Here is a 23,533-nt window from a genome sequence, read left to right on the forward strand (position 1 = left end):
ACATACCAAATCCCCTCCGATGTTACAAATGTCAAAAATACGGTCATCATGAAGACAGATGCTCTAGAAGTCAAATATGCGGCCGATGCGGCGATCCCTCCCATCGGGAATCAGAGTGCAAAGCCACTCCGCATTGCGTCAACTGCGGCAAAGAACACCATGCTAGTTCAAAGAACTGCGACACATGGAAACAGGAGAAGGAAATCCAGAGGGTTAAATACATGTCCAACATCCCCTATCCAGAGGCCAGGAAGCTTGTTCAAGCTAGATCACTCCCCGGCCCATCCTTCTCAACTGTAGTGAAGAGCAGCCAAAAAGCAATGAAAGACGCTCAAACTCAAACAAAACCACCTGAATCCCATTCCGACTCGAACATCCCGCACTACAAACCCCAGAAAAACTCAACATCGACACAAACAACATTCAACAATACTCCACCACCAAGATCACCAAATAGCAAGAAAAAGTCACAAACAAATAGGCAGCAAAAGGGGTCTGATGACCCCATAAAGCTGCACAATAGGTTTGGAGACTTGGAGGACATGGATGCAGAAGAATCTGCTCCATGTACTCAAGGTAGCTCCAGACCTAACAACAAAAAATACACCCCCGTACTTCCTCCAGATAAATAACCAAACAGTTTGTCTCCGCGAAAGGTCTAACCTAGCTCCAGAATCTTAAATATAAAGTTGTAATGAAGAACACCATTTTACAATGGAACTGTAGAGGACTTAAAACCAACTACCATGATCTTCTCCTGCTTTTAAACGAACATGATCCTGCGGTACTATGCCTTCAAGAAACATTCTTGAAAGATACGGAAAATATCACATTTAAAAACTACTCCCTGTTTAACACCTGCTCTCCAAATGTTGATAGGGCATCAGGAGGAGTTTCTGTTATTGTAAACAACAGAGCTCCTCATAGCTTCATTCATTTAAACACCAATTTACAAGCCATTGCTGTAAGTGTCACTCTACATCGAGTGATTACATTTTGCTCTATTTATTTACCACCAAACACTAACCTAGTACCAAACGAACTCGACAATCTTGTTCAACAGCTTCCCGCACCCTTTGTTTTACTCGGGGATTTTAATGCCCATAACATTTTATGGGGATCAAATCATATAAGTGACAGAGGTCACAAAGTTGAAGACTTTATTTCTAGACACGATCTGTGTCTATATAATACCAAAACACCTACATATTTACACCCAGGCACGGGTACATACACAAGCATCGATTTGACAATTTGTTCTCCTTCTCTGCTTTTGGACTATGAATGGAAGGTCGCTGATGACCTTCACAGCAGCGATTACTTCCCAATCTTTCTTGTAAATCTTAACTCTACAGGCGATGAAGTAATTCCACAATGGAATTTAAAGAAGGCCGACTGGGCCAAGTTTGAAACACTCTGTAAAACCAGGCTGAATGAGGATACAATTTTCAATGTTGACGACACCATTCAGCATTTTACATCTATTTTAATAGAGATTACAGAAGAATCCGTTCCCAAGTCCTCGCCATATTGTAAAAGAACCCAAAAACCTTGGGTCACTAAGGAATGTAAGGAAGCCATTAAACTACGCCGAGAAGCATTAAGGAAATTTAATAATCAACCGACGCCCGAAAACTTAAATATATATCGCATTACCCGGGCCAAATCTCGCCGCATAATCAAAGAAAGGAAAAGAGCATCATGGAAGAAGTATGTTTCTTCTTTAAACTCTCGTTCCTCTGTTAAAAAAGTTTGGGACACTATACGCAAAATAAACGGAAAGAGAAAGCAAAACCCTCTCCGACATCTGACACTGAACAATAACAACTTTAGTTCAAAACGTGACATTGCAAATATTCTTGCTGACAGTTTCTCGAAAAATTCCTCATCATCTAATTATTCAGAAGCCTTCCGAAAACTTAAAACTCAAAAAGAAAAGTCACGTTTAAAATTCACATCCAACAACTCGGAAAGTTATAATCAATTGTTCTCACTATCGGAGCTTAGGGAGGCTTTAGACAAGGCCCATGATACATCCGCTGGGCCTGACGAGATACATTACCAGTTTCTGAAACACCTTCCATAATCATCATTAACATCTCTTTTGAAACTCTTCAATGATTTATGGATTACTGGTAATGTGCCAAAAATCTGGAAAGAAGCAACTGTAATACCAGTCCCCAAACCCGGTAAAGATAGCGAAGACCCCAACAGCTATCGACCAATTGCACTCACCAGCTGTGTGTGCAATACAATGGAACGAATGATCAATTCTCGGCTTGTCTGGTATTTGGAAACTAACAATTTAATATCTCCTTTCCAAAGTGGCTTTCGATATGGCCGGAGCACCAATGATCATCTGGTTAGACTAGAAACATTCATTCGCGATGCATGTATTAAGAAAGAACATTTAGTAGCGGTTTTCTTTGATTTAGAAAAGGCCTATGACACGACATGGAAGTACGGGATACTAAATGACCTGAACGATCTAGGTCTAAAAGGCCGTCTGCCCTCTTTCATATCCAACTTTCTCTCAGACAGAGAATTCAAAGTACGAGTGGGCTCTACCCTCTCAGATGTGCACGAACAAGAGATGGGTGTGCCCCAGGGCAGTATTTTATCTGTGACGCTCTTTAACATCAAAATTAATAGCATCACCAAGTGTTTGACTCCTGGTGTGGATTGCTCGTTATACGTTGATGATTTTCTAATATGTTATCGGTCAAAGCACATGCATACAAGAACCATCTGATTTTAAAATACCATATACTGATTTTAAACCTTGTATCAGAAAGTTCTTACGTCAGAAGTGGCAGGCATCATGGAACGATGCTGTAAATAACAAACTTCACGCAATCAAACCAACTCTAGGAGAATGGACTCCTTCCTACAGAAGCATTCGTAGGGAGGAGGTAGTCATTGCAAGAATCCGAATTGGTCATACTTATATCACCCACACCCACATACTAAAAGGTGAAGACCCACCAGAGTGCGTTTCTTGCAATGAACCATTCACTGTCAAGCACTTTATGATAGAGTGCTTTGACCTACAACCTACGCGCGATCGTTATTACATTGTGCATGACATGAAAGAACTTTTTGATAATATAAACATCACTCGTATTATAGAGTTCTTGAAAGCTGTAAATATTTACTCTAAACTCTGACTTTTATGCTATCACCTTGTGCAGTTTTATGCAATATATGTACCGTCCCATTTTAATACCTATTCATCTTTTTTACATCTCCCGTTGATCGGGAAGCTTTATTTTGCACCGTTGCCATCTTACTGTTTTTAATTTCAACCATTTGTTCTTTTATATCGCTGGTCGATATAGGACCTTTTATAAGTTTTAAAAGATTATACAAATAACACTTTGTTTGGCGCTAAATAGCCTAAAAGTGCTGATGCGCCGTTAAATAAACAATCAATCAATCAATCAAACCCGGTCAGCAGGCCTTTCAAGTTTAAACAAACCTAGGCAAATCCGCCATCAACTGTAACTAAAAACAAACCAAATACCTTGTGGCATATTTTCCCTAAAATATGGGAACGTAATATGCTACTATTTGGAATGAACATCCTGGTTTAAAATGCATTCAAATTTTTATAAAGGTGCCTGCCAACAGCTAAATATAACAATGCTTCGAAAAGATGTCAGCCAAATTGCATTGGATAGAATTAGAACAAACTCGACTGAAAGCATTCTTGCAAACAGACCTGAAATTCTTTCAAGTTCATTGTAATGATGCTATTGATCTTGAAATAGGGGTGCTGATACTCAACATATAAACTCTTAGAGCTTTTTATCCTTTGCCATCAACTGAAAGTGGTCTAAACTTGATAGCATCATTTAGGGATAACAATATTCGAATGTATACAAATGATGCAGCTACGCAATCAAATGTGGTCAGTTTCTAACAAATAGGCAAACCTAAAAAATAATTATTTATCAAATCGGCCTAACTAAATGTATGAAACCAGAAAAAATAATTATTGTATTGAGGAGGCTTAAACTGATACAAATGATACTGATATGTCGTCTAATTTGGCCGCCCTTTCTAAGCAAATAGATAGATTAAGCAACGTTTTCAAAATAAATACTAAACGTATTTTGCTAATAATTCACAACAAACAACATCTTGCAATAAAGGACTTGAAACAAAGATGCCTATCAGATATCCAATACTTCACCTGTTATTTCAAATATTACCAAGAAAGAGAAAATAACTAAGTTACAGGTCAGAGGAAATTGACTAAATTGGACGTAAGATATTGCGGGTAATAAGTTCTTTTTAACTTTATACAAAGGTAACTGATATTTCATGAAATGGGACCGCCGCTTTCTATTTAAACCGCTCCGGTGGCCAAGTGGTTAGAGTGTCCGACTCAGAAGCGGGAGGTTGTGGGTTCGATCCCGACCGAGTCATAACAAAGATTTACAAAACTGGTACTAAGAGCTGCTTCGCTGGTGCTCAGCATTACGAGGTTAGTGTTAGGATTGGTCGGCCTGGTATCAGGATAATGTGACTAGGTGGGACACCAAGTTACATGTCTGCGGCATGATGCCCCAGTACTAGACATCCTTATAAATTGCCACACTACAAATATCGTAGCGATATGACCGAAAAATTATTGAAGCTACGTTATAAAACCTAATCACACACACACCTATTCAAACAACTGCTTTTCAAAATTCATTCAACAAAATAGAGAAACGTAATAATAATAATAATAATAATAATAATAATATTATTATTATTATTATTATTATTATTATTATTATTATTATTCTATCTGTAGAATATCCCACGTAGTCTTCAGTTGTGTTCCTTGTGCAGTCCGCCACTGCCTGATTTTAACTACTGCATTATGGACATTTCAAGTTCAGATCTTCTTGGTTAGGTATAGTCATAATCAATATCGTCCCATTGTTTTTATTTGAATACACATTTTTCTCGTTACATATGCAAAACGTAATATATTGCTTTCATAACCTCAGTGAATCAGAATTAGTCTCCCTAAATTTCCTTCAGACGAAGGACCAGATAAATGGTTATTCACAAGTGTTACTGAGAATGACACGTTAGCAGCGTGTTGCATATGCCAAATTACAGAAAAACATCCACAGTATTTTAAAATTGTCTAAACATAGTTTCTAAAAGCATTCCAATTTAAACTACATTGAAAGCTCATCATTATACCATTGGACAATCCTTGGTAAATGACGGTAATACAAGAGGTGATTATCAATTAAAGTACTGATTTAGCTTTATTGGAGACCATTGTTCTGGTCAGAGCTTCCAATGTTTGTGTGACTGTCCCATTTAACAAGCTGATAGAAACAATACAGTAATATTCATTAGTTTATGCTGTGTTCAGTGATCAGAACGAGAGAGCAGAAATGGATAATTGCGTTTGAGTATTTATAATATCGAAATGTTCGGCTTTGGGGATTCGAAAAGATTCGATATTCAAATGTAGTAAATGTACTGTGAAATGATTCGATATTCAAATGTAGTAAATGTACTGTGAAAGGACTCGATATTCAAATGTAGTAAATGTGCTGTGAAAGGACTCGATATGATTCTTTAGTGAATAACACTGTCATGAAGAAAAAAAATGAATATATATAAATAGCAAGAGTATCCTTCAACATCTTTTAGAGGTCACATTTCGAAACGGGTCACAAGACTATTATCCTACAATAACATATCTGACCTCAAACAATTACATTAAATGAAAATGGAACTGATTTAATTGGTGTTTGTTAACGTCAGTACCGCATGTTTATAAGTATATATCGTAGATTCATAAACTGCATAGTGTCAGATATAAATAAAACCACATCCCTACATATGGTCAACTGGGAACTATAGCTATACACCTGTACATTTTAAGATTGATTTACGATATTGCTGTTGAAGATATAGCAACATTTTATGTGGCATTTATTCAAAGTTTAGTAAACACATAGCGGAAATAACATATTCTGATTTATAACCTGCATATACATTGTGCATGACATGAAAGAACTTTTAGATACTATAAACATCACACGTATTATAGAGTTCCTGAAAGCAGCAAATACTTACTCTAAACTCTAACTTTTATGCTATCACCTTAGGCAGTTTTATGCAATATATATACCGTCTTTTTTTAACACCCTCTTCATCATGTTTCATTAACATACAACATTTACATCCCCCGTTGATCGGGAAGTTTTATTTTGCACCTTTACCATCTTACCGTTTTAATTTCAACCATTTATTCTTTTATATCGCTTGTCCGTATAGGACCTTTTATAATTTTTAAAAGATCATGAACATAACGTTTTGTTTGCATTAAATAGCCTAATAGTGCTGATGCAGTGGTATATGCAAACGCGTACAAGCTGTGCCATGAACACTCTTGTTCTACTCGTTTGTCCCAGGCAATATTCTAAGGCACTGAAAGAAATATTCTGATATTATTTGTTTGTTATTTTTTTTTTGTTGCCTTGTCTAATTCTTGTAATGGTCGAGTGGTTTGGTTTTATTTCCTATCTATAAAGATTAGTGTTTGTTTCTGAAGTTTCAAGACAAAAAAATTCAATACTTAATATGTTTTTTCTCACAAATGTTAGAGGCTTTTATTTTGATTTCTTGTATCAATCATTTTGTAACATATTTACATTATCTGGATCAAATTTAGTGGAACACTGAAAGTTAAAGCCTGTATACAGTTTGATAATTGGAACGTTTATTATACCTATATAAATTGGTTAAACTCGCATAATCTGATGCTGAAAATTGGGTATGAAACGCAACTGCTCCTTGTTACGGTACCGTTACCATTGTCCACATCGGTTGAACATAAGTGGCTTGAGGATTTCGTATGCCATTATTGTCTGCAAACGTATTTCTTGTGTTGTATGGGAAGTTGGAGTGATTATGTCCACCGACGTGTTGCAGTGTGGCAAGTTTTGCATTGAGAGCAACATTTCGAGCAGCCTTCCAGATTGCGCAGACTGCAAAACTTATTGAGCTGAAACTCAGGATGCCGTTGAAAACGGCAACGACTATGGGGACGGCGTCAACCTCTCTTGAAAAAGGATATCTGTACGAGTCCATGGGTACGATAATTGATATTATGAAAACTGGGCAAACGGCCACGAACCACAAGATACTTAGGATACAGTTAAAGTGGACCTGCAATTAGATAAAATATGCAAGAAATGAGCAATATAAAAAACAAATCAATACATTGTTCACCCCCAGGCGAGGTTCAATTCAATTATATTGTATCTTTTTATAAACACGTATAACCTTATACAATACATACTAAAACATTAAGTGGTTAATAAATGTTATTCATAATACAAATAAAACCTCTGATATTTTTATCAACAAAAGCTTGAAAGGAAAGGATGGAAAAGTATAAACCATCATATAATAATGTACCCTAAATATAAGATGTCTTATTTTCAACACTTCATACATAAGGTTAGGTAGAGACATAATGAATTCGTCGGACTAGAACCTGAAAACCAAATGAACTTGTACATGTTTGGTTTATTCCAGAAGTTCGTTTTCATTACCTTTATTCTACAGACATATTTAAAATCGGGTAAACTTTTAAACAAATGAAAACAAATTCTTACGAGATGCTGCTTGACATTAAGCTAGATCAACTGATTTTATTATTGTTATTTCAAAGTAAACGCGACCAATGTGTCATTTTTAAACAAATATTCTACTCAGTTTAATTTAAGCTATTTCAAATTGCAATGCTGCTAAGCGTAAGCTTTTGTGAAGGAATAGCACAACATTATCAAAAAACTTAATTGAGACCATATTTGTTAATTTTTTACACAATATGTTATTTTCTAATTCTTCACCATTTATAGTTGAATCCGATTTAGAAACAACTCTATCTCACATATCCTTATAAATGCGATATTATTAATTTAGACCCAATACAGAATTTAATATGTGCTAAATAGGAAACGGAAAAAGAGAGGGAATGTTAAATGCTAATAACTAAAAGGTCTCAAATTCATTTAGTAGAGCGTGTTAGGCGGAAGGAGGTAGATAACATTTGTAGTGTAACCATTATATACATGTATGCAGATATTGGTGTCCGTCTCTGTCAATATGTCGCCCGAAACGATAGGTGTGTATGCAAAACAGTTACATGTTTTTCCAATCTAATACACTCAATAAAAGCGCAAAAATGAGACCGTACATAAGTCAATGCGTACATTCCTTATATCATATATAGATATGTCTGGGCCGCATCTAAATTATATTTGTGTTTTTGTAAAGATTCAAAAGATGGATATATGTGCCATTTTTTATCAATCATTTCCCATGCACAACAGATAATATTTATATCATATTGTAAAACGTAAATTTGTTTTTACATTGTTCATCTTGGCTATTTCAGTTAAATCTACACTCAAGCTCGATAGTTGTAGTTACCACAGATGAAGATTGATCAATGTATGTCTTTTGTTTTGGGTTAATATTCCAAAAGTAAGTTAATTATTTGAAACTTGAAACTTGAAACTCTTCCAGATGATTACCCTTTCTCCTTTCAATCCAGTAAAATATTTTAATAATGCCTCAGTTTCAAATATGAGAAGATAAAGTCTCTATGACATCGTCACAAAAGGATACATGATTGTAGAGACTTCCCAATTGTTCTATAAGAGATGTTGTTGGTAAGAACGTACTTTTTTGTACACTTCTATGGATATCATTGTTTGAAACCATCTCTGTATTCAACAACTAATAAATGAATGGTTTCAAACACTCTCATATTGTTCTTGTACCCTTTTTCCTTAATAAGCAACAATAAAGACTGATATTATTAAAGACTATTTATTTTAGAGTAGATCTTTGTATCAAGTTAATAACACGAGTGGATGGCGCTAAATATGCCTTGATACTTTAGAATGCATGCTTGCATTCCAAACTTATTACAAACATATCTACGTTAATCCGTATACAGTTTACATTGATTAAATTGTTTATATGTGAAAATTCCTTTTCACCCACTGCACTTACTTTTGACTAGAAATTACAATTTTAATATTAGATTATCTAATTGTGGTTTTAGGAAAATCGTCTGATTTCTTATTAGTAAATGTATTATATGATGCAATATATTTTGCGAATGCATCGGTTCTAAATAGATTCAAGATATATTTCACTTTTTTCATAAATTCTGTTATAAAAGAACTTGTTTCCTACATTTTCCAAATAAGCTGTTTAAATTTCTTTCATGTGAGATTTAGAGGTGATCAGTCTTCTTAGCCATATTACCTTTAATAATACATAATACTCTTTGCACAAAATTTTACATTTGATTTGATTATTGCCACCACCCTCTAGAACCATCTGATTTTAAAATACCGTATACTGATTTTAAACCTAGTATCAGAAAATCCTTTCGGCAGAAGTGGCACTCGTCATGGAATGAAGCTGTAAATAACAAACTTCACGCAATCAAGCCAACTCTAGGAGAATGGACTCCTTCCTACAGAACCATTCGTAAAGAGGAGATAGTCATTGCAAGAATCCGAATTGGTCATACTTAGATCACCCACTCCCACATACTAAAAGGTGAAGACCCACCAGAGTGATTTCTTGCAATGAACCATTTACTGTCAAGCACTTTATGATAGAGTGTTTTGACCTGCAACCTACGCGCGATCGTTATTACATTGTGCATGACATGAACGAACTTTTTGATACTATAAACATTACTTGTATTATAGAGTTCCTGAAAGCTGTAAATATGTACTCTAAACTCTAACTTTTATGCTGTCATCTTGTGCAGTTTTATGCAATATATATGCCGTCCCATTTTAATACCTTTTCATCCTTTTTCATTAACATAGAACATTTACATCTCTCGTTGATCGGGAAGCTTTATTTTTCACCGTTACCATCTTACCGTTTTAATTTCAACTATTTGTGTTTCAATATGCTGGTCGATATGAGACTTATCATAATATTTAAAAGATGATACATATAACATTTTGTTTGGCGATAATAGCCTTACAGTGCTGATGCGCCGTTAAAAATAAAATCAATCAATCAATCAATCAATCAATCATTGCCACCACCCAGCACACAGTTATGGAAAAGGGCATCAAACTCTTGAAGCTTAAATTTAGGCGTATTTTGGTACAGTTAGTAAATGGGGAGAAATAAGGGACCAAACATTGCCTAACTAAATTTATTCCAAGTGGTAAAATTAACTCCTTGGGTAAGAGTAAGGATTTAACGACTCGATGTATGCATTCATAATTTAGCTAGTCCATCTAACCCTATGAGAAATGTAATAGGACAATGTGTAATATAAGATGCATTGCAATCTAAATAACATTCTTGAAAGTATATATATATTAATTCTACTTGTACAACCTATCCTTACACATTATTTATTTCAGCATTGATACAGAAACTTAAACACTTAGAATATTGGTAGATACTATATATAGCTGACTCTAAGAACATCTATGAGCCATGAAAGGGGGAGAGCTTTGTCTTTACAGTGAAATAATATATTATAATTTTTAAATTTAATTATTTTAATAGTTGGATGCTCTGAATCGAATGAGTTAGCATCTCCGCACATAAAGAAATAAAGCTTGGAGGAGTGAGATCACTTTGTCTAAATTAAGTCTTGATTTTAAACCACGGCGAATAATTTTCAGTTACTATGAAACGTTATTTAATATTTGTATAAATTGCCTTGACAAACACGTGGAAAGCGTTGGTAAATATTAGTAGCTTTTGATCTTATTCAATGAAATAATAGAAAATGCAACATAATCAAACGCTTTCTAAACATCGTTCAAAAGAAGAATTTCAGTTAACCTGCATGCTTTCGATTAACAAATAATGACATAAATAATACGGATATTCTCTATTATTCAACTGTCTTTGATAACATTTCCTTTCCTCAGTACTTGCAACTGATGGAAGTTTATGTTGAAGTCGATTTCCAATGCAATATGATACTAAATAGCATTAGTTTATTAATACATACATGGGTCTTCGGCTTTTAAAAATTGTATTGGTTTATCTCATTCAAAGATACATATAAAAGAACAATCCATCTAAGTTTATGATTGCTTACCATTATTAAAGACAAAATGAATTGCTTTTACAAAATAGTCAATAATATCTACACAAAGGGCTTTCGAGAACCGAACTGTATTAATTAATAGTTACATTTTACGATTTGCTGTTGCTTTGGTTATTGTAATAATGTCATTCGTTAAATTTCATTGTGTGTGATGTAAGTTAAGAACATCTGTAAGTTTCAGTGATACTTCAAGATCAACTGCGTCTAAATGGTGATTGAAGTCTAATTTATTAATTGTGTAATTCAGTTTCCGTTAGAATTTCTAACTGATGTTTTGTCAATGTTCCGTCTCGCTTAATTAAATTTAGGTCTTCTTATTTGTATAGATTTTATTTTTCAAACTACATAAATAGTTTGAAACAATTCCCCAATCTTCATTCTTAACTGCAGTATGTTCCACTTTGTCTCCTTTAGTTTTCTTGACACGGACTTTCACTAATGTTTCGTTATCATTTCTAATTCATGTAATTTATTTATATTGTTTTATATTGTTTTCATGTTCTTTAAAAGTAATATCGTTTACAATTTACTCTTAATGTTGAGATTTTTGTTCTTTATTTGAAGCATAAAAAACATAGTTTAATTTCTTAACTATGTGAAAAACATTATAAATATTTGGTCCTTAAAAGAGAAGCTAATCTCAGAAATTGGAGTTAGTTATAAGTTAGAATTTGATGTGAGAGACATATTTGCTCTTGAAGTCGTGAATAGAGTCCATCTCATTCTTTACGTAGACTAACTTCTTCAAGGAATGATGTTTTACTTCCAAAAAGTTATGTTCTGTTTTTCGAAAACTGAGAGTTGTTTAGACTCGAGAAAGGTTTTACAGCCTTGTTTTATGTATGGTAAGCTGACGCTAGCTGCAACCCGTCTACTAGTTCTAATAAATTTGCAGATAGATTTGAAACCCGAAGATCACACCGATCATTATGTCAGGTTACTAAGCAACAACTTACAGTTTGTGAATTTTAAGTGTCATACAACAGCAATAATACGTGTCAACATGTTTTAACATACCCGGCAAACAGTTCCACGTAGTAGGAAACAAACACAAGTTCAAAACTCTCTAGCATAGTAAGTATTGATTGCAACTATTATTGGCATACCTCTGAGTTACTTCCATGAACAATACCGACATTTTCGTTATATATGGTGTTAAAATAACAACGCGATGCCTACAGCCAACAGCTACTAGAAATGTTATTTCCAATTTTCTCGAGATTTTAACTTGGAATAGTCGAAATTACACGAACGTTAGCAGTTATCAAATGCGATGGAAATGAAAATGAGCATACTTCATTCTGAATGTGCAATAATTAATATAAAAAATGCATTTTAAAAAAACGATTAGCAGGCTTTTGAGAGTTGCATGTCTGAAGTAACGCCAATCTGTATACACACGAACCTATGTAACACTTATCAATCTTACAATTAAGAAAGGTATTATTTGGAACACTTTTAGCATGACCTCGAAAATGAAAGATCTCGTGTATAAAACAAGGACTGTGTAAGAAACATTACCAGTGAAAAAGAGCAAAAATATTTTATTTCAAATGCACACTTTACGCAACGTATGGAATTGAAGACTTACTTACATTTAGATTCAAGATTAAAAATATAAAGTCATACAACATTTCGTCTTCTGAATGTAAGGAAATCGCGATCTTAAGTGTCAGCTGTGACGATGTGAAAGAACCCAATATTCTCTACACTGGGCTATATGCAAATAGATACCACTTACTTTCATTGATGCCACAAAATAGACGTCGTTAAAGCAAAAGTTTAGATTGGATTAACATACTGCTATTAGTCATAAAGGTAACCTTAATCTTGGTATAATGTGATTTTTCTTTTGTCTTTTGACTTTTCTGTCTTGTTTATGGCAAGAGAATGATCAATGGATTAAAAAATTGTTTCTTTCGAAATTGCTCAATAAAAGCCAATTATATGCGTATCAGAGATCGAGCTAATTCTCTACCACTTTTTATGTATCCGTTAAAAAATATATCTGAGAATATAATCAAGGTCCAATTTGTCACCACTCGCAAGAAACCATTTATTGGGGACATATATAAGATTCAAAATTGTCCAAAGAACGACGACGTGTGCCGACATTTGGTGAGACGAATATACATCATTATCCTGCCTTCGTGCACTGCTAAAGTCTCAACACTTTAGTGTTGGATAAAGTGGGTTGAGTGTTAGTGAATGACTATTAAGAAACCATTTCGATTTTTGATATGTGATAAAACACGCCTCGAATAGACTGAAGTCGTACAGTTCGGACTAGATGATATGACAGGAACTGGAGATAAAACTGTTAAATAGCGCACAAGTAGTGTCCACTACATAGGCTGAAGACTCGTCATAGTCGATTATACGATATGAATAAGAAATATATGAATAAAACATAGTGTACAATCTGCATAAAGGGCTTGACACTCTGGATCAAAGACAGTGTTACAATAGTCTAGGGTATGAAATCGTTTATTTCTTTCTACAAGTATCAATTATATCCTGTATATATTTCCTTTTATGACATGCATTGTAACTCTTAATATGTACATCCTAGTGTATTATTAGAAACATAAATAATACTGAGAGAGTTAATATTGTGCTTGTTTCTGGAGACAGATGGACTGTAATTGGCCAGCTTGGTATTATGGTTAAATCCTAATTCATCCTTTATTTATAGCTGCAATAAACAATGCTGTTTGCATAAATGTGCGCCCTGAGTCAATCCGACCTAGGTCGGACTCAGTTGGTAGAATCTCATTTGTCTCAGAGAGAGACAGACAGACAGAGCGTTTTATACAGCAAAGGAATACGTACAAGAATGTGACGCAGGTTCTGATAATTGCATTGCGATGCAATCCAGAAGATGACGAGAACAAATGCAGGCAAGATGGGCTGAAAAAATAGATTGGCAAATTTTAAGATTGACTGGATTTAGCGTTGGTATTGTGACATGCAATTCTCCTTCTGGTACAATCCCTTATGCGTAAACAGTTCCAATATATATATATATATATATATATATATATATATATATATATATATATATATATATATATATATATATATATATATATATATATATATATACGTGCATAGATTCATTTAATGTATTATACTGCACTAATATAAAACCTGTTCTGCATATATATATATATATATATATATATATATATATATATATATATATATATATATATATATATATATGTATATATATATGTATATATATATACATATATATATATATATACATATATATATATATACATATATATATATATACATATATATATATATATATATATATATATATATATATATATATATATATATATATATATATATATATATATATATATATATATATATATATATATATATATATATATATATCGTGTCTTTACTTTTTGTCGGCGATTCAGGTTTGTGGACGTATTATTTAGGTCAGTCGTTTTGAAGTTAAACTAGGATGTACATTGGAATACTACTACTACTACTACTACTACTACTACTACTACTACTAGTTAAATAATTCTATTTATGTGATTGTCCATGCAATGATGATAGCAATTACTTACCGACAGGTGAATCAGCATCAGATTGATATGCAAAGTTGCTCCACAAATGATGATGCCAACAACTAGATTAACAACTTGGATTATGTGATGTGCCACTATCACATTCTGTAGTATGCGATTCACTTCCATTTCCGCTCCTAATAAAGGAAGGACAATATTTAACAACTGACAAAAGACGATGTTACCAATTCTCTAACGATATCAGATGTCATATCTTAATATTGTGAATCGTCGTCATCACAGTCATCGCCAAGATAGTAATTACTTTGGAACTTGTCAATAATAGCCATTTATTGCACTTATTATGTCAATAAAGCAATTCGAATGATACACGTCAAGATCATAAACTATTTGAATGATCATCAGGAAAACACGCAATGCACATGGCTGTGCGTGTTGATGTTTGTGAGCGATGATTTATTTTGAAAATGATATCGAGCTTCATGAGTATTTAGACAGCAGTGGCAGCCGAAATATCACATTAATCCCAAATAGTATTTCAGTCCAGTCAAAATACAAAATAATATATCTTATCAGTGTATGTTGTCTTCTACTGGAAACAATTTTCAACCATTGTGATCTAGGAAAGTGAGATCTACTTCGAACTACAGTTAAATTGCGTGTAATCAGATCGAAACGATGAAAATAACAATCTTTAAATTGCGTATTTGAGCTGGTATACAAACAAATATTCCGATAAAAAAGATAATAAGAGTAACGTAGGTTTTCCCTGGTGCGAATAGTCGATAAGGATGTAACCCTTTTCCTTTTACAAAAAACATCAGCAGCAACAAAACATCAACAATAATAGTTATAAATACTACTAATACTACTACTACTAATGATAATAGTTTTGAGGTGATGTAGGTAAAGCAATATCAAGCTGAGCAGTAGGTATACTTTTCCCGCAAAGTGAGGAAATAATTACCAGAAATATGTTTCTACTCAATGTTTTATGAACCGATGGATATGTAGGATTTTAGGCATTTTATTTTACATGATGTTATATACGTCAAACAAGCTAGTTTACATACCAGCTCGATACAATAACATTTACATAGCTTAGTTTAATTGACAATTGCATGCATTGTTTTCACTCATTTCATCTAAAGGGTCTATATTTATTTGAAGCTCTTGTGACATTCTAGGACAAGTCTCCATCATACCTGAAAAGTGTACTAAAGATGGTAATACAATCCAATTTTCTGTGTCAGGTAATTCGGCGCCACTGTGACATAATTTAACATCGAAAGGAATATACCAACAAAAGCGAGTGTTCATGGAAACAAACTAAACATATACTCTCAGAAGTCCAAGCGATATGTATACGTTCCCATGGAGATTCCACCTAACACTTCTAATTTATTGCATTCCATATAGAGTTGCGTCTACCTGTATACCTTTTAGTCTTTCCTTTCTCTATACCGCTTCTCCTATTCACCTCAGCATATGATATCTAGATTTCAAGATATTATCGACATATATTTTGATTCCAAAGCATGTTTTAATCATGCAGCAGTTTATGTAATCGGAAAAAGTTGTACAGGAACACTATTAGATTTTGAGTCGATACATTTGAATTATTGTAACACGGACCAAACTTGTACCTTTTATAGGAAATCCAAGCAAAGTAAATCTGTATTTCTTCATATAGGCTGAGAAATGCGCCCAGTGTATTTTATTGGAGAAGCATTTTTATAAAGATTTCTGACAAATTATATTTATGTGCTTCAATGTTGGAATAGTTTTATCTATTTTTGCGACATTTGTACGGGACCATATCATTACATGTTAATGTGAGTTGTTGTTGTCATCTTCTTTCTAACATATTTCATAGTAATGTAGGATTCAGCGGTAATCATTTATGGTAGTTTCAGCCATGTTGATTTGATGAAAATAAGGTAAAATAAGTCGAATTACGAGACATTTAAAGCAGGAGTATTATGAGTATGTGTAAAGTAAATAACAAAGATAATAGCCTAAAGGATGTATGGAAGAAGGCGAAGGATAAATAGCATGCATGCATATGTGACAAAGTAGACTTCGGCGATTCGTAAGTGTAATTATTTTAGTTGCTTATCTTATTCCTTTTCAATGACGATAGCAAAGCTTGATTTCCATGCAAACAGACAGAGACACATCAGAAGCTTCTGCAACCTTGAAAGATGCGTTTTCGAACTAATTCAATATCTAAATATAGCTGCCAGTCATCTACTGTTACACAGTGTATAACCTATTCAACCTTGTAGCCATGACTGAGAGAAGAGAGTTGTTGATCCTGCTATAGACACAGGCGTTTAAGGTTGCCTATGTAAATCGTACAATAAAATCTGTAAGTTTAATAACAATAAAGATATTTTCTGTCCTCTTTTAAAAAGTAGCTGTATAGTGAAACTTTGTAGGATTTGAGGAATTCATATTTTTGTCCAATGGGCAACAGTTACCCTTGTCAATAAATCTAGCTGGATTTGAGATATTCATGCTTAGTTTCTTCAAATGGGCAACAATTACTATTCTTATCATAGCCTTGAATAGCATTGCATTTTTCTTCTCGTTATTGAATAAGATAGAAAAGCTTGAGATATCAAAATAAACTAAAACTAAATTTTACGGTCATAATGTTCGTGTTCACCTTTCATGTCCAACATAAGTAATGCCATTATATGTCGAACAGTACCATTACAGTAATGAGAGTATTTACAAAATTTAATGTAATTTTAAAATTTACTTTTATAATAGACAAATCCCACAACAAAGCGGTTCATCAGTAGTAAATGTAATATGGCTAAAGGTTGTTTTACTTTGGCCCAAATAATAACATTATTTGTAATTTAAAAACGTGGAAAAAAGGATTAAATACAATATTTTGGATCCTGCTTGGACAAGTTCATAGAAAATAACACGAAAGAAAACAGCGGATGATCAGTTTATATTTGTCATATTTTTGCTGCCGATTTGTTTTCGAGATTTGTGTTTATTATTGTAATTGACGATAACCATACATTCACCATACACACATACAAAGATAATTGTTTCATACATTGATTCGCCAATAAAATGGTATAGAAGACAAAAGCTCCCTGAATATAAAACTTTGATATTCGTTAAATCTGATTGTAGAATTGTTTAGCTTTTACGTTGGAAATATCACGAATTAAAAGAATTTATTTATAACTGTCATCAATTGTACACCAAGAATATGATCAGTAGGAATATTAGACTATATCATTATGTTAAAATAAGGTCTGATTTAACAATTGGACTTTTTACGTACCAGATTGCATAACAAGGCCTTCAAGTTCAATAATGATGATTTACACAGAAACATATTTCTTGGCATACTAAAAAGGTGTAAAGAGGATCAAATTAAACAATAATATAAACATTTTTATGATAGTACGTCAACAACTATACAGGTTACACTTGAGTATACGTGATGATATTTTACAAAAGACAGTCGATTTCATTACAAATATACCGATATCGATATGGCAGAAGTCGGTTGTGAATAGGTTACAATTAATGGGTTAGAAATGAAACTCTTGTATAAATACATAAACAGCGGTATTTGAAAAATAGGTTCTTTATGATGTGAAATTAGTATTCAATACATCGGCTATAACTGCAAAGTTAATCATCGATGTACAAAATCCAGACATACAGTGATTGGTTAGATAAAGGTCTGGAGACATGAGAGGATATTGGACAATTCAAAACATATTTCTTTAGCCCCATAAACTTGGGCAGAGCGGTCAAGAAAATCATATGGATGTAGACGTGCAAATGGTAGCGAAATAACGGTTATATGATATTTAATTTATAAAGGATTTAAAAGTGATAAATCTGATAAAGAAGGAAGGAACGTAGTTAGTACAAAGCATATTAGGGTCGCTGATATCTTTACATTCGTGGGCATACCATCGAAGAAGGTAGTGTAGACTACGCAAATCATGACGCATTGCATCGTACCTGGGGTTTTAGCGACATATTGAATTGATTTTGTTGGTGACAGGTTGCTTATTTGTACTTTTTACCCTTCTTAGCCTTGTGCTTTAGAATGGAAATATAATCATTGTGTACGTTGTGATTTTGTTGTGACGTGTTCAAGACATATATGTAATAGGGTTGAGATTATGTGGTACTGAGATTCCTAATGCTGATGTTTAGCATATTGATAACTGAGTAAACATTTGTCTAACAGTTAACTTCAAAACGGTTCTAATATGAATACTTTTGGATACATCTAACGCAGCCTCAACACCTTTAAAAATGCGTTGTCGGCGACTGTAAGAGGTGAGTAAACTTAGGCATGTTTAAGTCTGGTAATTATTTATGGCGATCAATGTTAGATGATTACTGTGACAGTTACGAGATATTTGAGATTCTAGCAATATTCTGAGTAAAGTTTGGTGAGTGATCTTTCGCAAAAAATTATTTGTATACTTAAGTCGTTCTCATTAAATTTATTTTGCATTTTGTGTTCCAAATTTATCAGTAATCATGTAACAGAATAGTTTGATCGATGCGTTTTGCAAGTAACAAGATTCATAGATACGGACCTTTAAGAGATGGGTGGCCCATCCAGACATAGAATGTTGAGTGACTTAGTTGACTCTCGGTGGATACCACTCATGTCCAGATCTATCCTGAGGTAGGAGATATTTGCCGAGAAGCAACTTAAATATGTCTCATTTCTGTCGCTAATGTAGACTAAAATGTCCATGGTTAGCAAAACGTGTCCACCTCAAATCGCCCCCTGCGGGTCCGAGGTTGTAGAATTGGCCCGAGGTGCCTCGCTACGTGTCGTAAAAGGCGACTAAGTAGAGGCAACCTGTTTGCCGTGGGTTGCGTCCCGTGTCGGAGGAGGAAAGGATCCTGGTAGTTAAGCAGAGGCTTTCCCTGCAACACACTACTTTGGCCTCTACTTCTCTTAGACGGGTGGTCGGGATGGGCCCGGTTCCGACAAATCGGCTGGTCACGCCGAGCCCTAGGAGGACTTTATTTACTCTCTCACCTTCTTTACCTGTCTCCTTGTATCTCTCTTGATACCACCGTTGCCCCTAAATTCTCTTCCTTTATCTTTCCCTTTTCCAAGTCTTAGAAGACTTCCTAGAAGGCGGTGGCTTAACGGGTCAATCGGGGGGTAATTTTACCGACCTTAGAAATTGGCAACTTCAGGGTCAATCAAAGGTAATTTTATCAACTGAGTATGGCATCTGTGTATCCCTGACACTTGAAAAGTGTCCCCTTGTTGGGATCCTTGGTGGGTGGGGAGCACGGGTGCTGAATTTTTATTCAAGCCAAAATGGAAAATCAAAAAAATCAAAATAAGCGTACGAAAACGGGAACTGACTCAGATGATGAACCATGTAGTGTGGAATCGTTTCCTCGCTTCATGGTCATCAAATCAAAAGATGAAACCAAACCCTAGCCGCACTATCGCCATTTATAATCGAAAAGACTATACTTGGATTAGTCGGCAAACCAAAAAGCGTTAAAAAGATTAAATCAGGTGGTCTGCTTGTGGAGTGCGAACGTAAAGCACACACTGAGAACATTCAAAAAATTAAGGTATTTCATGACATCCCAGTGACTTGTTTCGCACACACATCTCTAAATACATCAAAAGGCGTCATTCGTTGCCGTGACTTGGCTGGAGTCAGCGACAAAGACATCGTAGAGGGGATGAAAAGTGAAGGTGTCACTGCAGTTCGTAGGATTCGTATCAAACGAAACAACGATCTGCAAGACACCAACACCATTATACTCACCTTCAACAGACCAACGGTACCTAAAGTTGTCAAAGTTGGGTTCTTACAAGTTAGGGTTGAGGTATACATACCAAATCTCCTCCGATGTTACAAATGTCAAAAATACGGTCATCATGAAGACCGCTGTTCCAGAAACCAAGTATGTGGACGATGTGGAGACCCTTCTCATCGGGAATCCGAGTGCAAAGCCACTCCGCATTGCGTCAACTGCAGCAAGGAACACCATGCAAATTCAAAAGATTGCGATATATGGAAACAGGAGAAGGAAATCCAAAGGATCAAATACACATCCAACATCCCGTATCCAGAGGCCAGGAAGCTTGTACAAACTAGAACATCACTCCCCGGCCCATCCTTCTCAACCATAGTAAAGAGCAATCAAAAAGCAACGAAAGACGCTCAAACCCAAACAGACCCACCTGAATCTCCTTCCGTATCGAACATATCGCATTACAAAGCCCAGAAAAACGCAACATCGACGCAAACAACGTTCAACAATCCTCCACCATCAAAATCACCAAACAGTAAGAAAAAGACGACAGCAAATAGGCAGCAAAAAGGGTCTGATGACCCAATAAAACTGCACAATAGGTTTGGAGACTTTGAGGATATGGATGCAGAAGAATCTGCTCCATGTCCTCAAGGTGGCTCCAGACCTAACAACAAAAAATTCACCCCCGTACTTCCTCCAGATAAATAACCAAAGACATTGCCTCCGCAAAAGGTCTAACCTAGCTCCAGAATCTTCAATATAAACTTGTAATGAAGAACACCATCATACAATGGAACTGTAGAGGACTTAAAGCCAACTACAATGATATTCTTTTGCTCTTAAACGAACGTGATCCTGCAGTACTATGTCTTCAGGAAACATTTTTGAAAGATACAGATAACATCACACTTAAAAACTACTCCCTGTTTAACAGCTACTCTCATAATGTTGACAGAGCCTCAGGAGGAGTCTCTGTTATTGTGAACAACAGAGCCCCTCATAGCGTTATCCCTCTAAACACAAATTTACAAGCCACTGCTGTGAGCGTCACTCTGCATCGGGTGGTTACCTTGTTCAACAAATCCCCGCACCCTTTATTCTACTCGGTGAGTTTAATGCCCATAACATTTTATGGGGTTCAAATCACATAAGTGACAGAGGTCACAAAATAGAAGACTTCATTTCCAGACACGATTTGTGTCTATATAATACCAAATCACCGACATATTTACACCCAGGAACTGGTACATACACGTGTATTGATTTGACAATTTGTACCCCATCGCTGCTTTTGGACTATGAATGGAAGGTCGCTGATGACCTTCACAGCAGTGATCACTTTCCAATCTCTCTTAACAATACCAACGTTACAATTGACGAAGCAGTTCCACATTGGAATTTAAAGAAGGCCGACTGGGCCAAATTTGAAACACTTTGTACAACTAGACTTAATAGGGATACTGTCTTAAACGACAATAACCCTTTTCAATATTTTACTTCTCTTTTAATCGACAATGCAGAAGAATCCATTCCCAAGTCCTCACCAAACGGTAAAAAACTCTCAAAACCATGGTTCACAAAAGAATGTAAAGAGGCCATTAGACAACGCCGAGAAGCACTGAAAAATTTTAATAATCGTCCAACACCCGAAAATTTAACTAAGTACCGTATTGTTCGGGCCAATGCTCGCCGCACGATTAAACAAAGTAAAAGAACATCATGGAAAAAATATGTTTCAACTCTAAACTCTCGTTCCTCTATAAAGAAAGTTTGGGACACGATCCGCAAAATTAATGGAAATAGGAAATACAATTCCTTTCGACATCTCAAAATAAACAACAAGAATATCAATTCCAAACATGACATTGTTAACATACTTGCTGATAGCTTCTCAAAAATTTCCTCATCCTCTAATTACTCAGAAGCATTCAGAAGATTAAAAACTCATAAAGAAAAGACACGGTTGAAATTCACATCGAATAACTCAGAAAGTTATAATCAACCGTTTACAATGTATGAGCTGAAGGAATCTCTGAATAAGGCCCACGATACATCCACTGGGCCTGACGAAATACATTACCAGTTTTTGAAACATCTCCCAGAACCTTCATTAACAGCCCTTCTAGAAATTTTCAACAATTTATGGATTACTGGTAATGTACCTAAAATCTGGAAAGAGGCAACAGTAATTGCTCCTGCTAAACCTTTTCATAGGAGTGATTGCCCTTGGTACCTTACAGTCCTTTGCAGTAGTCAGACTTCCTATTGCCTTGCTGTGCCCTGTACCTCAGATGGGCTGTATCATATTTCCTCGTCTTGCTAGAACACGTTTCCTGGTTTGTGGATGTTTTTGATACAACTGATGGTAAGTGCAGTCTTTATCCATTGTCTCCAGTGATCTCAGAGTCCTTGTTGAAAGTTTACCTGCCAAGTGTGTCACTTTTGTTTTCAGTGATGACCCAAGGCTGTTATTGAGTCTGTGTATTGTTGAATGCACTCTTGCCTCAAATTGTCTGGAATAGTTCACATTGCCAGGTAATGAAACACTGATTGATCTGTTCACCGCCTAATATTTCTGTGTGTTTGTGTTCAGTCGTAGTCTTTCTTCAACATCACAGGAGTGTTTCTTTTTCAGAACTTCTAGCAGGATATTCTTATCAATTGATGTCATGTTGAGATGAGTCACTTGATGAGGGCCCATGTATGCTGATCACATCCACCAGCTGTTAGTACTTCCTCCCCCACAGACCCTTGAATAATGCCGAATACTAAGACCTTTGAATACTTTTGAACAGTCCCCTGAATAATAGCGCAGAGTGGCATCCCGTACTTGGGGAAGTTGACATTTAATTTTTGCAATATCAACACTATTGTCTTCCATCATTTGCTTGAAAATTAAACTGCAACGTGCTTTAATGTCTTGTTTGACAATGTTGTGTTTGAGCCTTTTTCCTTCTCTTGTTTCCCCCTGCGGGTCCGGGGTTGTAGAATTGGCCCGACGTGCCTCGCTACGTGTCGTAAAAGGCGACTA

At 35.1% G+C, this 23,533-nt stretch overlaps 2 protein-coding genes across 2 annotated transcripts in view; both read right to left on the minus strand.

The window, feature by feature from the left end:
• Window positions 1–23,533, minus strand: part of LOC149801106 (uncharacterized) — a 249,792-nt gene that overhangs the window by 33,824 nt on the left and 192,435 nt on the right. The gene's annotated exons all lie outside the window — the stretch shown is intronic.
• Window positions 5,936–14,870, minus strand: LOC149801107 (uncharacterized). Its single transcript, XM_089954260.1, has 3 exons — window positions 14,740–14,870; window positions 13,976–14,053; window positions 5,936–7,191 (listed from the first exon to the last, which is right to left on the minus strand). Exons 1-3 carry the CDS (start codon window positions 14,866–14,868, stop codon window positions 6,820–6,822), a joined length of 579 nt encoding a protein of 192 aa, XP_089810386.1. The 5' UTR covers window positions 14,869–14,870; the 3' UTR covers window positions 5,936–6,819.

Source organism: Sinohyriopsis cumingii, chromosome 4, assembly GCF_028554795.1.
Source record: "Sinohyriopsis cumingii isolate HCF-2022 chromosome 4, ASM2855479v2, whole genome shotgun sequence".
Classification (NCBI taxonomy): Eukaryota; Metazoa; Mollusca; class Bivalvia; order Unionida; family Unionidae; genus Sinohyriopsis; species Sinohyriopsis cumingii.